We start from the raw sequence: 17,644 nt of genomic DNA on the forward strand, positions 1-17,644 counted from the left end.
TAGAAAGCATGAAGAATTAAATCATGAACATAGAGGCTGATCACAGAGGGTGATCACAGAGTGAATGTAACATCAAGCTTCTTTTCCCCCAACAGCTGCACTCTAAAATGGGTAAGATTATGGATATATTGGTGTGGGATTACATAATATTATATGGAAATGTAAGTCTTAGAATTTATTAGTTGGCATTTGTTTGTTTCTTTGTTTGAATTTATTAGCCATCCAACTCCAGTGGACTTTGGTATGCGGTATCAAAGCTTGCTGATTGCTATATTGTGCATTACTTCCTTATTTTACGTTCTTCAAATACCTGTTTTTGTGAAGTTCTCACTAAAAAATAAATTTATTTCTGCTCTCTAGTGAACCTTACCTCATGACTTTTTTCTTTGTATGGGCACTAATGATCTCATGCACTGAAGCAGGTAGAAACCAAACAGGACCTGTCAGGTCCCACAGTCAGCTTCTACCCTGAGGCATCCTGTCTGCTATGTGGCTTATCCATGGAATACCCGGGTCCTCAGTAATCACTTAAAAGTGGGACTGAGAAGGGGTATTGTTAGAGCTTAACCTAACATATCTCTGAATATGGCCACTAGATGTCGGATTCTTTTGGTCTTACCGAAATACTAAGAATATTAAATGTTGGAGGCTCAGGTTTTTAATAAAATCTGAGTTATCAATTAGTCTGTTACTTGTGCTGTCTCCATATGTGTACTAAACAGAAAACACTGTCCCTAGGAACAGTTCTCAGTAGCTGGCTTTGGCTATGCTGTATACTACAGGAGGAAAAAGTAATGACAAAATAATAAGCAATTTATTATTAAAGAATCCCTGAAACATTTGTCTAAACTTAAAATATATAGTTTATCATTACTGGTTCTCTTAATGCTTTTGCTGACTAAGATTGATTGATGAATATTTTTATAATTTGACTATTGTTTAGGGATGAGAAATGGGAAGAGGGTTTTTTTTCTGTAAATGCTAACCGTAAATGCTTATGCTTGTTTGGAGGAAGGGGGAAGTCAGTTTTTATATGTCTTTCTTTGTCTTTCTTCGTTCTTTTTCTTTCTCTTAATATTTCCCTTTTTTCTTTTTTGTTCATACATCTTTTTAGTTTAGTATTAGCTTTTATATATGTAAAACTTCAATAAAATATTATACAAAAAGAATCCCTTAAGCAGTGTTTATACATATTGAATGCCATTTTGAATAAACCAGTGCAATCACTTGTGTTTCATTTTTATTCAAGTATATAAAACATAGGATGAAAGACCATGGTCACTATAAATATCATGTCCTTTAAAAATAAAAAGTGTACATCTCTACTGTTTGTGGCCAGACAGCACAGATGCACAGTATTCAGATGATTCTAGGAACCTTTCATCTGTGAATAGGAAGCTTCTATAACTGTTGTCATGGAAGCTATAAAGGAATTCAAAGGAAGAGCTATATACTAATATCTTATTTCTGATTTTTTTGTTTTTCTCTCTCTTTTTTAAATTCTGACTACGAATCACTAAATATCATTTCAATGTTTTCTACTTTAGAATAATAAAAGTCAAGCTGTTTGGCCTTATTCATTGGAAATTTTAATTTAAAAAAAACACTTTTGTCAGGCACTATTTGTTTAATACCTGCAGCATACTGGATGCAAGGAGACAACCTCTAAGAGAAGTCGATTTCAGCCTTTATAAAATAAAAATAAATCAGTGCACACAGTACAGAAGGCTGACAGGAAAATGAGGTCACCTACTGAATTTTTCATACATTCAAGCCCAGGAGGATCTGAGAATTGTATAAAGCGTGAGCTCATTATTTGCATCAGAATTCAATAACTAGGAAAAAATAATGTGGGAAGGAACAAATGTGCAATGTCCAAAGCAGCATGATGCAGTCTGCTTTTTTTTGGTGGGAGGTACTGTAAAGAATTCACATTGAAATTAAAAGGGGTCCTATGGTGTATATTTTTTCAGATGGAATCTTCCTAATATTCAACTGAGCCTAGCTTTGTAGCCTTAATAGTTTGTATTTTGGCACTATAAGGATGGGTCCTGAGGGAGATGAAAATGTCAGCATTGTCAGGTAGTTTTATTGGTGCTGAACTATACCACTTGGCTGCCTGCAAGTAACTGGCAAAATAAATGTTTCCCCTGTTTTGGAGGAAAAAAGTCCTCAGATATGCAAAAACTAGGATAAAAAGTATTCTTTCTGTATGCCTGTTTTGTAAAAGGGATATTCAAAAGAACTTTGTCTGAAATGGTGCAGACCAAAAAGACTTTCATATGTAGGCTACATCATCCTTGAAAAAAGCATGAGGTTTTCCAAGAAAGTCTTGACTTAATCTCATCAAAGCAAAGGAGAATCACAGCTATGAACCATAGCATCATGGCCCATCACAGTGACCTGAACACACAGCTTGCCTTACTATTAGGCAGAATAACAATCAACCTCAAAAAGTTAATATTTTTAGGAGTTTAACTTTCTTTCCAAAGGAATACAATGAGTGTATAATAAAAGTGGTTAGACTCATTTGTACTGAGGCTTGCATGGTATAATTTATTGCTCTGTTCAAGACAGCAAACTCTCTTGGGCCAGTCTTGAACAAAGCCATACCATCATCCATTTGCTTATTAAGTACAGCTCAGCAAATAACAGCTCTGATCTGGCATGGATTTGGAAAGTTATAATGCTTCAGAATTTGAAGCCTTCTGCTCTGCATTGCAGGTCTGTGGCTTGGGATGGGATGCTGAAGAATCTAGTTCTTTCCTAACATATTCTTTATGAACTGAAGTATTTATTTTTCTCATTTTCTGCATCTTTTCACAACTATGGGATACCACCCTACTCAGCCTCCATGTTTCTAGATTTTAGGTTATTGCCATAGGCGCAGGATTGTCTTTAGTTCAGATAAAAAGCCACTGTTGGCTGTGATCCTGATAGTATTTTAAACAGCTATCTTCTTGGGCGCTATGACAACGGCTGCAGCATAAGAGCATTGCACAGAATAACAGTCTGACAGCAGCGGAAGTGTGCGCAGAGGAGCTGGTTGCAGCTGATTGAGTTGAATAGGACTCCTTCTCTAGCTATGAGAGAATAGGAGTGCCTTTTTAATAGCTCTTAGCAACGCCCCTGCTTTGACCCTACTCGTCTGTGAGGAAAATCAAATCAATACAACCTTCTCCAAACCACAATGCTTCCACAGCAGCAGGACCAGGACCAGCAGAGCATCACAGCAGCTTTTGTCTCTTCTTAAATTTGATCAAGATTTCTTGCTTTGATGGTCTCTACATTTTTGGATTTAGTTTGTTGTTGAAAGATCTTCACGTGCCTCTCTGAAAGGATCTTCTAAGTTGTCCTGTATGAAGGCTTTTTATACTTCTTGCTTTGATAGTTTGCTGTTGTTATTTTTTTTTTAAAAAAAAAACCTTTGAATTTGCTGACATTTGCAATATTAATTTGAAATGCCATTAGCAACTTCTAATTTTGATGGTAATTGTATATGGAAATTTAAAATATGCACTGTAATAGTAAAAATTCTGACACTCTTGTGATCTTGAGAGCTTGTTTTGAAAAACACTTCTTAAAATTTTCAGTCACCTTTTTAAAGATGTTCTGAAAAAATGTTTAATGACAGATGCTCTGTAATTTACAGCTTTGGAAAGTGAAAGTGGTTTTTTTGCCCCCTTTCCTTCCTAGAGATGGCCAATAGAGGACCAAGCTATGGCTTAAGCCGAGAAGTCCAGGAAAAGATTGAACAGAAATATGATCTAGAACTGGAAAGTCGTTTGGTGGATTGGATTATTATACAATGTGGTGAAAATATAGAGCACCCCCCTCCTGGCAAACAACATTTTCAGAAGTGGCTAATGGATGGAACAGTAAGTAATAATCTGATGTTACATCTATAAAAGTAGGTTTGTTATATAATATCATTTTGTTCCTAAATTTATACCATTTCAAAAAGATATCAGCTAACCAATTAACTTTGGCACTGCATTCCTGACCTTGTTATCTAGCATGTCCTATAGAATTTAAAAGTAACAAAGTAATGTTTCAGATACTATAATGCATCTTTCATTTGTTTAAGATAAGGGCAATTATTATTTCCATCTGTAAACTGCCTTTCTCTAGAATCCAATAAAATAATTCAAACACTGAAGGTGATTGCTTATTGTGACCAGAAGACAGTATACAAAACAGTAGAAAGGGCTGTTCAGAGACAGATGGAACAATGGTTATGTAATATGGGGAATATAAATTATAATTTTTTGATGGTTTACTACAGAGCCTTTAAAACCCTGAGCTTTTGAATAATAGTGTTAACTTGCTTAAAAATGGGTTAGTTTGTGTGTATTTGTTTATGAATGTGCTTATGCCACAATTCTGGTCTGTTTTTACAAGGAATAAGCAGTTCTGACCCTTTAAATGATAATTTATTCATTTACTGAAGGAACAGCACAAAGGTGTTTTCATTTACATGGAAGACTTGGCAAAATTATCAAATGTAGCAATTGTGTTTTTATTAGCTTACTACTTGATACTACTTACACCTGAGCTCAAGCTGTGTTTTGCTCTCCCATGTGACTATCAATTGTTATATAATCTGAAGTGAATAATCTGATTTTGCCTTCTTGATTACATTCATGTATGTTTTATCTGTGGAAAGGGAAGCTTTGCCAAGCATTTTTAATATATTTGGCTCAAATGCATCCATAATCAATGCAGTCAGTAGCATACACTTATGTTGGCATTATGTATTTCATTTGAGGGGCAGGGAGCAGGGGAACCTTTCTAAGTGGCATTAGAATACTCATGAAACAAACAGATTAATGTACACATACTGTATTGCCTTTAGTTGGTGGAACTAATTGATTTTTGTCTCTTTCAATTCTGCTTTTAATGGTCAATCTCCCAGCTGCTCTGCAAGTTAATAAACAATCTTCATCCCAAGGGAAAAGAACCTATTGCAAGGATCACAGAATCAAAGATGGCTTTCAAACAAATGGAACAAATTTCTCAGTTCTTGAAAGCTGCTGAAATCTATGGAGTACGAACAACAGATATCTTCCAAACAGTAGATTTATGGGAAGGTATAGACTTATTTATATATAAGGGTTTGTTTTTTTTTAATGTAACACTGTTTAGGCTGCTCTTCATGATATATTTCTCTAAGGGGAAAATTCCCAAATGCTATTATCATTCTTTCCAATTTGCATTGCCTTTAAACAATGTTCCCTGCAGTAATGCCTTCCTTGTTTTCTCTGAGAGATTTATATTGATGCAGCACTTAATGAAATCTTTTGTACTTATATATGAGTGAAAGAGATGTTTTTTACAGAAGCACATCAAAACTAAGGAAATAGCAGTGATATTACAGCTCAGATATTTCAGCAAAATAACAAATTGTCATTTTTAAGGATGGATGAAATGTTTTTAGTTTGCATTTAGATGTAAACATAAACCAATCTGCATTTCCTATACGTAGCCTGGGACATAGTTATTCATGGATATCAATCCTTTCCTAATTTCATGATGTAATTCTTAACTCAAAAATTGTGTATGTATGGAAAACGTACACAGAAATTCAAAAATGTGCATATTAAGAGAAAATTCACATAGAAATTAATTATATTAGGGGAAATCATTACCAAAAATTAATATATTAAGAAAGGTATGTATACAAAGAGTGTATTAGGAGAAATATACACCTATATGCTAAAATCATTGTGAAATTTGGTGAGGCATTCCCCAAAATATCATGATGTGGACATTCACAGTATGGGATAGATCCAATTTTAGATTGGAAAATAAACTTGAGAAATTCACTCATGGCTAGTAATACATGAAATTACTTATTCCATAAACAATAACCACTGTCCTGAATGAAAGAAGACTCATGGCAGATGGGTCTGAAACCTGGTGATAATAATCTTGTCAGGAGAACAGTTTAAACTGAATTCATGTTGGGTGAGGCTTCAAATAGGTATATTGTTATTTCATCTCTAGAGAATGGCATCATAGAACTAGTAACTTTATCTATGGTTTGTTGAAATCCTACAAAAGAGGTGTTTCAAAACCCAGAACAGCAGGTAGAAGACATCTCTTTTCAAATTGGTAAAGCAGCTGAATCTTTTTCCAAGTACTAAAGGATGTTTTAGAAGCTGTTCCTGGCTATCCCAGCATGTATATGCACAGTCATTGCTTCACATTTTTCTCAGTAAAAAAAATGAAGTAACTTTGTGTGCCCCTCTTTTTACTCTGATGTAATACTATGGAATAAAGAACATTCTATGTATGTCTCTTAATATCAGGAAAGACCTGGGCGCCTTTAATGGAGGCTAAATACGAATATTCACTCTGATAGCATCCAATGCATAAATTCAGGCCTTCTTTCAACAGTCTCTTCCTAGCATTAGTAGAATCCATATCATTAGTCATATTGTCCCTGTAACTGATGAGCATGATGTTTCCTTATGTGCATTCTTGTGGTTGATCACCATGTTAGAAAGAAAGTGGGAAAAGACAAAGAGTTTAGGAAAAATTCAACAAAAAGCAAAAGCAGCCATCTTGGCCATGAGAAAAAATAATCCACAATCCATATTGAAGCAACACATTTATTAGGCCAGCTGAAGATTTGCATGAGAATTCATCAGGCAAGATAGTTAAAAAATCCATCTTCCAGGGGCAGACAGAGGAGGGAGGAAAAACATAACTATACCAAATGGAATTGCTTTTGTATGTCTGTATATATTCCAACATTCAAACTATAATTTGATGTATAATGTTTCTCTTTTTCTGGATATATCTTACCTGTTGAGAAATTCTGGAGTTTGAAAGTATGCTTGTAGTTTTGGAAATCTTCAGTTGGTCTAACAAAATGTTACCTTCACTAAAATTTAGTTTATGAACAAAACATTTTATCCACTATTTAGTGAATTGCTCTGTGTATCCTGTACAGGGCAACTTTGTGTATCTTCCAGAAGAGAAGCCAGTTTAATTTTTTTTTCACAAATGACATTTTTCTCACATGGATAATTCCTTTATGAGTACTCTTATGGAAGTCATGTATATGAGTCAAAATAAATTCTTGCACTCCCCATATAAAACAATTGTCCATTCTTGTTACATTTCTTCTTCCTCCCCCCTCCCATTTCCTAGTCTTGTGCAGCAACTGTAAGAGTCCTGCTTTCCCTTTTATATTTATTCTGTGCTTTAAATTAAATTATGAGCCTTCAGGCTTGCCTAACCCATTTACAGGGCCTTTTGTATCTAAAGAACATTTATAGATGTGAAATGATAATGATAGCCAGGAAGCAATGAAAGAGCTCCTGCTAAAAGCCCTGCCGGATGTAGCTACTGGCTCTGAGGAGAAAAGGACAAAGCAATCTTTGCTTTCTGATACTAATCAAGTCTCAAATGTTTCCAAGAACAAGTTAGGCAGGAGGAGGGCCAGTAATCCCCATATTCAAACCTGTCAAATAATATTCTGGATTTTGACCAAGAAGGATGATTTTTACAGTTCAAACTGCATTCCTTTGAAGCCTTCCCCATTCTGGTAATGTCTAGTTATTTGCAGCTGTATTCCCAGAAAAGAATACTGTACTGCCCACACAACTGGAGGGCACCAGGTTGTAGAAGGTTTAAGAATACTGTGATTAGGTTACACTGAGATTAGCTATTTGGATAGCCATTTTCAGATCTCATAGATTCAATCTGTATTATGCTAAGGTTTGGATTAAAAACAGAGAAACCCAAGTTCTAGTGACAATCTTATCTAAGAAGACAATCTCTCTCTCTCTCTCTCACACACACACACACACACACACACCAACTTTTCTCACAGGGTTGTTGTGAAAGAAAAAATGATATATATTTTTTTTACTATGCTTAAATATAAGCATATACCAAATAAAAATACTAAAAGACTAATACAACATAGTGAGCAAAAACTGGGAAAAACATCCACCTGACATCTTATGTTTTTCCAGGGATGCAAAGATTTAATAGAATAATTGTTCATGCTCATTAGGACACTGAACTTGTCCCCATGTTGGGAGGCAGGATTTAGTACTCTGATTCTCCCACCAAATGCCTGGAAATGATTCTTGAGTATCAGTTCCTAGGTCATAAAAGAGTTCTTGTGACTTACTAAAATAGCTGTTTATATGGATGCCCTAAAATTATAGAAGGTGTGTGTGGGTGGGGAAGGGGGAGTAGCAAGCAAAATTGAATTATTATATTTGTTATACATTATGAATATTATTTATTACATTAAAAAACAATTAAAGATATTTAACAGACGTAGTAGTAGAAGTACATAAAATTGATTAAATATTTGACCAGAGTATTCAATAGTCCTGAGGAAACCTATCCTTATTACTTTATTAATAGAACTTTAAAAGATGCCATATTTCATTAAAAAAAATGAGGTCTCTGTATCCTTTAATACATCTTATTTTATGTGTTAATTTTTCCATAGATGTTATATGCAATACTGCTAATTCCTCACTCACCTTAAGATATCACAATATTGTAAAATATTAAGGAGGTTTCATCTTCTGGTCCAAAACCTTGTTTAAGAGAGTTCTATACTGACGCTTTTGAGATTTCATTTTCCAGGTTAGTATGAGACCAGCAGAGTAGGCTAGAGAAATATTTGTGACTCTCCATTTCTTTCGCTAGTGCTAACTGTAAAGAACTTTTATTTAATATTTTTTTTTAAAAAAAATCTTTCCCTTCCAATGCAAGCTGGTCTACATACTTCCCTTTTTAAACATTCCACAGTCTATGAACATGGCATAAGGCCAAGGACCTTTAGAGTGTAGCTCATCCTTCTCCCTTCCTGACTGCCCTGTAGTCACCCTTCTGTTTCAGCCTTTCCATTGTTAGAGTATCATATTATCATAAAGTCTGGCCATGGAGGTGGACAGGAAATTAAGATGGGGAATGTGACATCAGATTTCCTTCTCCAGAACTCGAGTCCTTGTTCTGACTATGACTTACAAGGGAGAGGTCTAAGATCTATGCTCCCGGGGTCAGCATCTTTCAATAGACTTAAAGTTCCTTTAAAAGTTAATGGGAACAAAAAGGGAGAAAGATGGCTTCCAAATCCTCTCCTTGCCCTATGGATGCCATCATTGCATTTCTACATTACCCATTGCAGCCCTCAATGGCTAAAAACAATTTTCAAAAATGTGCCCCAAGGGCCCTTAAAGATGATATTCTCATGGAATTAACAGATGTCCCTTATTACAATGAGCCAGAGCCCTATGACTCACAACCCCACATTAATACTAACTTTTCTGTGGTCTTAGTCAATTTAATAACTCTGTCTTTGTTAAGTGAAGATAATAAAATCAACTTACTTTATGAGGCTGCTGACAGATTAATGAACAGAATGAGGACTGCTCTGGAAATAGTGCTGAGCAACTTTCACAATAATGTAACTGTTGAGGTAGGCCATGAGAACTTATATCCTCAGGCTCTTCTCTGTAATTTTCCATGTCTTGACACTTGGGGTTTGATAAAAGGCATGACTTTGTGAGTGTGGAGTGTGGTTTAACACATTAGAGTTCAGTGTTTGGCTACCAAGACCTGACATTAGTTTTACATGTGTAAAGCTTTCCTCAGACATTCTTTGAATGCAACTTGTCAATGCAAAATATGGTTGTGGTGGAAATGAAAATGCTGCCTTTTATCTGTAGAGGATGACTTATCTGCAAAAGGAGCTTCCTGCATCTGTGGAGATGCTTCACACAATTTGAAACTCTGGAATTATGGAGATTCTCCTTCAGAGTGATCCTCTATACTAATGTTCCCCATCTGGACTCCCTCCGTGTGTGGACTTCCAAAACTCCCCAGCTAGCTAGCAGGAGAAGCCCTGTTTGAAAAGGCTATTAGGCACATTAGGCTGACAAGGAGGATAATAGAGTGAGGCAGAACCAGCACTCTTTCGGTTCTTCCACTTGCCTGCTCCCCACATATATGTTCATATTTGTGGGGAAAGAAAAGTTGAAGAAGGTTTAAGAGAACTAGCAAGAGACTGAAAGAAAAATAAGGTGCCTGACATAAGAAGAGGCAACCTAGAATGACCCAAAGCCTGAGGTATCTACAATAGTTGGAAGGCCAATGAGTTAAAAGGCTTGGGACCTTTCTGAGACATATATGGAAAATGCCCAAACATGAGTGAGCTGTATTCTACCACAATAGCATGTTTTAGACCCTATATGCAGCTTGTGCAGGTGAGATTTGCAGCAAACCATTTATTTATTTTTGGGTGGCATATTTTGCTCCATTTGTTGGGGAGGGTAGAACAGAGAAACCCTAAGTCCAACCCCAAATTTTTCCTCCAAATTTGTTCCCCACAAAAATTTGCCAAATCTGATTAGAAAGATATGTAGTTCACTGAAACGTGTAGGCTAAGGCCATAGAGATCAAACATATGGCCAGGTTTCACAAATCCCTAAAACTTGTCTCAGTTATACACTGACAACCATGCAGCAGTTTGTAAGCTAAAGGAAGAAGGAGTTCTGTTCAAGGAAAGTTCTGATAATTCCCTTGTGACCAGAATAAAAATAGAAAACATAATGTGGTAATAAAAATCCTGGGGATTTTGAGGTTAAACATATGTCTATGCAGTACTGCTGAAATACAATCAAACAATGTAACAATAACAAATGAATAACTCTTTTTAGGAAAAGACATGGCTGCTGTGCAAAGGACTTTAATGGCTTTGGGCAGTGAAGCTGTTACAAGGGATGATGGATGTTACAAAGGGGATCCCTCCTGGTTTCACAGGTAAGAATGTGTTTGCTTGTTTCCTTTTCCATTTATAGACTAAATGTGCAGTTTTAATAAAAAACAAATCATAGAAGTGAAATGTATGTTTTAAAGCAAGACACACTAACTTCTGCCTTCTTCAGCTGTCAATGGGAGAGTTAATGACCTCTTTAGAATAGATGTTCAAAAATGTTCCATTTATAATAAATGAATTAAGTTAGATCCAGGGATGGTCTACCCAGGAGTACATACAATCCTTCACTTATTGACCCAGAGCTACTGAAAATGAGAAACATAGTATCCTACCATTTTCAGACAGGAAATATGTAAACCTTTAGTATAAATTCTAAATTTATACTAAATTTAGTGGTATGTCTTGCTTAAAATATTTGAGTCATTCTTTTTAGCAGTGACTCAGATATCTGTAGCAGCAATTGTCCAAGCAATAGCAGAAATATGAAACGTAATTTGCAATTTATTACTATCTGCTGAAACAGTTCTGGAACTATACTCCTTCAGAATTCTGCTCTGCCTCATGATTGCTTTTAAATGAACATATATCTGTGAAAAGTGCCCAGCAGTTCTGACGCTATTTTCCAAAGCAAGTATTTGATATATTTTGTAACATTAACCTCTGGAGAAATGGTGCTTAATCTTGCACACTCTTGCCTTAATGAAGCAGAACATCTACTTAAGTGTTTTCCTGGATGGTGGCCAGATAACTTAAAACCTTAGCCACAAGGAAAGTGGCTGACTGATTTGCTATTTGCTAAGAATATTTTCCCCCTCCCCTCTCAAGTATCCCTTCACAGCAAAATATCAGGTTGATTTAGCTTTCTGATATTAAGATAGTTGATTGAGGGATTGAGAATAGTATCTGTCTACTACAAATCCTTATTTGATAATGATTTGGATTCTTTATTGTTCGGTAACTTTTGAATGAGGCCATGACACCTGCTAGGTTCCAAGAGAGAGTTGGATTAAGACTTTTTAAAAAATTATTTGTTGGGGTAAATATTTTCCCTAAAACACCACCATGATAAATTCTACTTTCAGCACGCCAGATTGGCTGGGGAGGTTTCTATTTCCTTGGGTTAATCTTTTTTAAAGGGAAGTAATGCAAAGCATTTTTTTCACAGTCCTAACCAGTACTGTTTTCACAGCAGGTAAATATTTTCAGGAAACAGAGCAGGATTTTAGAAATGTAAGAGATTTATACTTCCAGTCCGTGACCCCTCAAAGAGAATCCCAAGGACTCGTTGACTTCCATTATCTTAGGACAGAAATACAGCTACAGCTTCAGAAGGGGGAATTCAATGTTAGAAATTTCTTCTTGCCTTCCAAGTGTCCACTGTAGCTCATGTTCTCAAAATGAGGGCAGTACTAACCTTGTACTGTAAAAAAAAAACATAAGGGATGTGGCAGTCAGTCTGATAAACAGTTCAGAATTTAAATCAGGAACAAACATGTCACTTTTAAAAAAGAATCATTTTCACAGGAAAGCACAGAAGAACCAGCGAGGATTTTCTGAAGAGCAGCTTCGTCAAGGACAGAATGTCATCGGCCTTCAAATGGGAAGTAACAAGGGAGCATCCCAGTCAGGGATGACAGGATACGGGATGCCAAGACAGATCATATAGTTTAAACCACCTTTAAACTCTCACTTACCCACTTGATAGCATGGCCTGACTGGAAAACACATAGCTAGTTAATGTTCATGCTGAGATCTGCTTCTAAGTTTTTCTTTCTAAGATTATGTATGTGTGTGTGTGCATATGTACACACACACATGCACACAATCTTTCAACTTAAATTGTGGATCTGTGTGCTTCTTGCGTGTTAGTTCACACAGCACGCTGACACCATATGATGTTCATTTTTGAACTATGCAAAGACTATTTTTCTGTATTTATTTGCAATTTGTTATTTTCTGTATCCTTGTCTTATTGAACTGCCTATAACATCTCCGTCCTTTTCTTTTCTTCTCTACTCTATTCTACTTTCATCTTCTAAAAATAAAAATAAATTGGGATGAATATCTGCAAAGATTTAGGCTGGATATGTTTTTATGCAGCATCTCTATGCTCTGAAATAAATGTTCTAAAATTAGAGTGAACATGCTTTGAAATGCTTTATAGAAAGAACTGAGCTTACTTTTATTCTGATCCTTATTAAGTATACATGCAGACATACACACAGAGAGAGATGCAATGTTTAGCTGATAGAAAGTGATTGGGCAATAGGTATCCCAAGAATTGGTAGTCAATAACATAACCTAAGAGGTAGGAAGATCCCCAGTCCAAGAAGACAAATCATTCCAGAAAAAGGAGTAGCGGCAGAGCAAGAATTTGGACAATCAAAGCTGAGGATTGGTGGGGAGTGTAGTGTTTGCTTGTTCCAGTCAGATTCTGCCTCAAACCCCTGAAGGCCACAGTCATTCACATGTAGACAATGGTCTGACCTAGTATAATAAGGTCAGTATAAGGGTTTTTCTTCTTTTTATATCCCTTTAAACTTTGATGATGTATAAACCTCTCTACCATATTTTCTTCTGAACACACTTACTAAATATTTAGCTTGATCAAGCCAAATTAAATAATAGATATATATGATTTGGCCAACAATATCCATTTGGTGCCTGGTCACCAATTATTTTATACACATGACAGACAACTTTGACTTGGAAATGTTTCAATAGCAAAACATTTCATTTAAATCATAATCTTCACAGCCATTACAGGTAAGTGTCACGAATCTTACCGTTAGTCTTCAGTCCAATGGATCAGGTTCCTTTCATTTAAAGATGGAGGAAATTTCAAATATTAAAATGAATAGGATTTTTACATAATTTTCTCTATATTATTTTGCCATTAACAGATTATCTGAATTCACATGTTATAGCTTTATGATTATCCATTAAAAGGGCTAACACCCCACCCCACCCCACCCCAAACTGAAATCCACAGTGTCTTTAAATCAGGGCTCGGCAACCCAAGGCTGTTTTTAATTGGGATAGACAACTAAGTTCTTCATTGGCTCTTAAACCTTTTTCTATACTCTCTGGTTCTCTTCTTGTATCACAAATACTAAACTTAAGTCAGAGTTGTCTGCCATTTTGGGGATGGAGAAATAAATTGTAGTGTACACTCCCCAAAATGTTTAACATGGTAGTTCAAAAAACAAACACACAAACATCTGGAAAATACAGAAAGTCCCGACTCTATTCATATGTTTGACAAGGCTCTTTCTATTTTGTGTTATTCTCTGTGAACCTTAGTCCACCCAAAAATGTTAATTGCATGCAATGAAGTTTGACCACCCCTGCTTTAAATATATTCAGAAAACCAGAATGCACTCAGTGGGATTCTGCTGAATAAAACTGGCATCGAACTTGATTATCACCAAGGATTAACTTTTATAAAAGAATAAGTCAGTCTTGAATACTGAGGGGAGAGGAGTTCAGAATGCTTTACTATTCATTTTCATGCTTCAGTCTTGTGATAGTTTAGGTTCAGGTCACTTACCTTACCACCTTACCTTCTGTAGCAGTTTCACACTGCTGCAAGGGTACTCTCATTGTTTTTCCTGGACCTTGGAAGGATGATGAAGACAGAAATCTCCACCCCAGAAGTACCTTCTTCCCAACCAAGATGAGGTATGGAATGTGCTTTGCTTTTTGCATCAAGAGCATAACTATTATAGGAACAGGAACATTTACTCCTGCTCCTAATTATTTGTGGTTTTAGGATGCTATCGCCAGCAAAAGTGGGTGTCAGTACAACCCTCTTTTTCCACTAATTTTTGTCTACTTTGAGCCCAGCTCATCCATACTTATAACAAGCAGAAAATATAAACAGAAATCCAAGATATACAGCTAGCCAGCCTACTCCTTAAGTATGTGCTCAGGAATACAGTATTAGACTAGTATAATATCACTAGCAAATGTGTTTGATTTTTTTTTTTTATGATAGTTGCTTCTATGATGTGCTGATATTAAGTGAGTGACAAAAATAATGTTAAAATTCTTCACTCCGAGCCTTGTAATTCTTTCCCACTCAAAGTAATGTTGGAAAGAAATTATGTAAAGGAGCTCAGAACTCTTATCTATCTGTCCTTCTGTCAATCCATCAGTGTGATTGCTCTCTGACAACTGAACTGAGCAGGAGCAATTTTGGTGTGGGAGAGAAGCTGGCAAAAGAAAACTGTGTCAAAAAGTGGGCCAAATCTGGCTGGGGGCTCTGGAAAAATCTATATCATCATTATCAGCAGCAGCAATAACAACAGCTTCATTATCCAGAAAAAGAAAACTCTTAACGCCTCCCTGTGGAAGAGTTGGACATCTCAAATTCTGCTAACTCCTCTATTCTGAGTCCTCATCCATTCTGTCTTCTGGTTATGTGACTCAAGGAGCTAAGCCTATGCAATCTATCCTATGCTATGGGTGGAGCACAGAAACACACAGAGAAATATAATATATTACTTCACTACACTGAAGAATATACATGTGCCTCCAATGGCAACTGCTGGGCAAGAATTTGAAAAGAATTCCAAAAGCCATACTCTGAACCTTGTTTTAATTCAATGTATATCAAAGCTTTCTCTTCTCTTCCCACCCCACGAGAGCTTGGCTGCTGAAGATACTCAAACTCCCCCTTCATTTTATTGAACAATATAACAACAAAGTAATGGCTCAATGTAACTTATTCCCGACAGTTATGAATATAATTGCAATTTAACTAATCTATGGAAATATAGGCAGCTTTCTGCTACACTGTTCATTAAGATGTAACATTTCCCCTATGTTTACCTTTGCCAGTGGAGTCCAAAGTAGCTAGAATTACTCAAACTTACTAGACAAGTATAAAAAAAGATATTCTCTCATTTTCCCTGTGAAGGAGCTTCTTGACTCGTACTCATTGACCCTATCTTACATCCAATCAACCTAAGAAGTAAAGAATTCCTCAAACTGACTCAGCTCCTGGTGACAACTTGGACACTTCCATGTATTTTTCTTGGCCACATGGAGCACTTTGTCATTATTTTCTTCTGTGATGTTACTTTGTTTTTTTAAGTAATAACTATTTTTTAGACATGGGGATTATAGCATTGCTTTATCCCCCCCAGATCAAAGACAAGGATCTGATTTCAGAGGGAGAAAGTTGATATTCATTTCTCCTTCTTGCCACCTTACTAAATTTTGCAGAGAGATAAATAGCTTTTATGTTGGAATGTTTCTATTTTTATTTTGGATTATGCTACCAATTTAAATTCTATTAGCCCATCCTTGTCTATTTAATTAGATACCACATTTTAGGTACTGCTAACAAGAGTTCTCAATGAGCATTTACTGCTGTGAACAAATTGTTGAAGAGTTAGGATTACCATTTCCATTGTGGTGATGGTGATGGTGATGGTGGAGTTTGAATTATTGGTCTTACTGAATTTTTATCCAACATAAACCCACTACAGGGAGAAAGGTGGGATAAAATGAAATATTTTTTTTCTCTGAAAATAAGCAACTCTTAAATATTCTCTGACTTTATTAGTTGCATAATTTTAAAGGACCACTAGATTAATGCCAGAATATAATAACTGAAAAGTTCAGACTATAGCAACCTGATGTTGGGCATGTTGGATGAAGTCATGCAATATATGACAGATATGAGCTTCTTATTCTACCAAGTGCTTTGCAAATCTATTACAGTAGATGGTTTAGGTTCAATATCAGTATTCTGAAATTCTACATAAAATGGATTCTCCGTTGCTACAGACTGATTCTGCATAGTTACAAGAGTCAAGAAATAAAGGAGGTTTTGAAACTATTTTGAAACTGTTACTGTATAGCTTATTAGCAAATGGGACAGTTTTACTTATAAAGTTATTTCACTTATTCTTCCAAATGAGTGGATACAGTAACATTTCTGATTAGACATATGATTTGTGTCCTCACCACAATACAGTTGTTTGGGGCAATAACCTTGGGTCTCTATGAATGCATCATCTTTGACCTTCAGTAATGTTATAAAATAAAGATGTGTCGCTATGTTCGGGCAGCAGAAGTAATGGATATAGTTGTGATTAATTTAATGGTATAATATGACCTTTGTTTCTAATTAGATTTGTCTGGCAGGGCTTCTTTCCTAGAAATATTTTCCAGCTGTTCTTGTAATTTATCAATTCTAATAGAAAGGATAGTAGCAGATAAAGTATTATGCTTTGTAGTTGAAGCCTGTAACATAGCACAGTCTTTCTTGGCTGAGTGTTTTCTGTGTAAGCTGAAGTCTCAGTGCCATAATTCATAACCAACATGAGCACATTGGTTGAGAATTAGAAAAGCTGTTGGACTTAATCTAAAAGGCATACAGCTGGAAAGACTGGCATAATCTATTGTTCAGGAAAGATGCTGCTTTAAATAAAATTCTAGAATAAGCATACAATATCTGGGCTATAGACATATGAGCAACCAGTATATGGTGGTAAAGTCTTACAGCTTTCTATATCACTTCTTGGCATCTAATCAGAAGGAGTCTGGAGACAGCTTTTTCAACTAACAAATTTCATTAAAAGGCACAAGCTTTCATCAGTGCACTCTATGGATCTGATGAAGTGAGCTGCAGCTCACAAAAGTTTATGTCTTTTAATAAAATTAATTTGTAGAGGTGCTGCCAGACTCCTTCTGATGTTTTGCCACCATAGACTAATACAACTCTCCTCTACCACTGCTGCCATCCAGTGGTTCTCTGATTTTTGCACCTGAGATAAGGTATGCTTATTCTGAAATGGATAGTAAACAGTACTGTAAATCTAGCAGTGGTGATCACTTTGTAACACACAGTGCTGGAGCCCTCTCACACAATCTCATGAG

General features: G+C 35.9%; 1 protein-coding gene across 2 annotated transcripts; it reads left to right on the forward strand.

Annotated features, from left to right (window-relative positions):
• On the forward strand, positions 1-15,893 carry TAGLN3 (transgelin 3). Of its 2 annotated transcripts, none has more exons than XM_025163824.2 (5): positions 1-111; positions 3,697-3,878; positions 4,916-5,090; positions 10,695-10,797; positions 12,278-15,893. In XM_025163824.2, exons 1-5 carry the CDS (start codon positions 108-110, stop codon positions 12,417-12,419), a joined length of 606 nt encoding a protein of 201 aa, XP_025019592.1. In that variant the 5' UTR covers positions 1-107; the 3' UTR covers positions 12,420-15,893. The 2 variants fall into 2 exon arrangements, with proteins under 2 accessions (XP_025019592.1, XP_007423859.1); XM_007423797.4 differs by lacking the exon at positions 1-111 and adding an exon at positions 133-3,357.
• The last annotated feature ends 1,751 nt before the right edge of the window (positions 15,894-17,644 follow it).

Source organism: Python bivittatus, unplaced genomic scaffold (assembly GCF_059951505.1).
Source record: "Python bivittatus isolate LINGU-HERP-01145 unplaced genomic scaffold, Pbiv_v1 ctg000350_np1212, whole genome shotgun sequence".
In the NCBI taxonomy this organism is placed as follows: Eukaryota; Metazoa; Chordata; class Lepidosauria; order Squamata; family Pythonidae; genus Python; species Python bivittatus.

Excerpts from the sequence above, each read along its gene's own strand:
- TAGLN3 (XM_025163824.2), top strand. Across the intron at positions 5,091-10,694 it reads AACAGTAGATTTATGGGAAG|GAAAAGACATGGCTGCTGTG; the intron begins GTATAGACTTAT and ends AACTCTTTTTAG. Across the intron at positions 10,798-12,277 it reads GATCCCTCCTGGTTTCACAG|GAAAGCACAGAAGAACCAGC; the intron begins GTAAGAATGTGT and ends TCATTTTCACAG.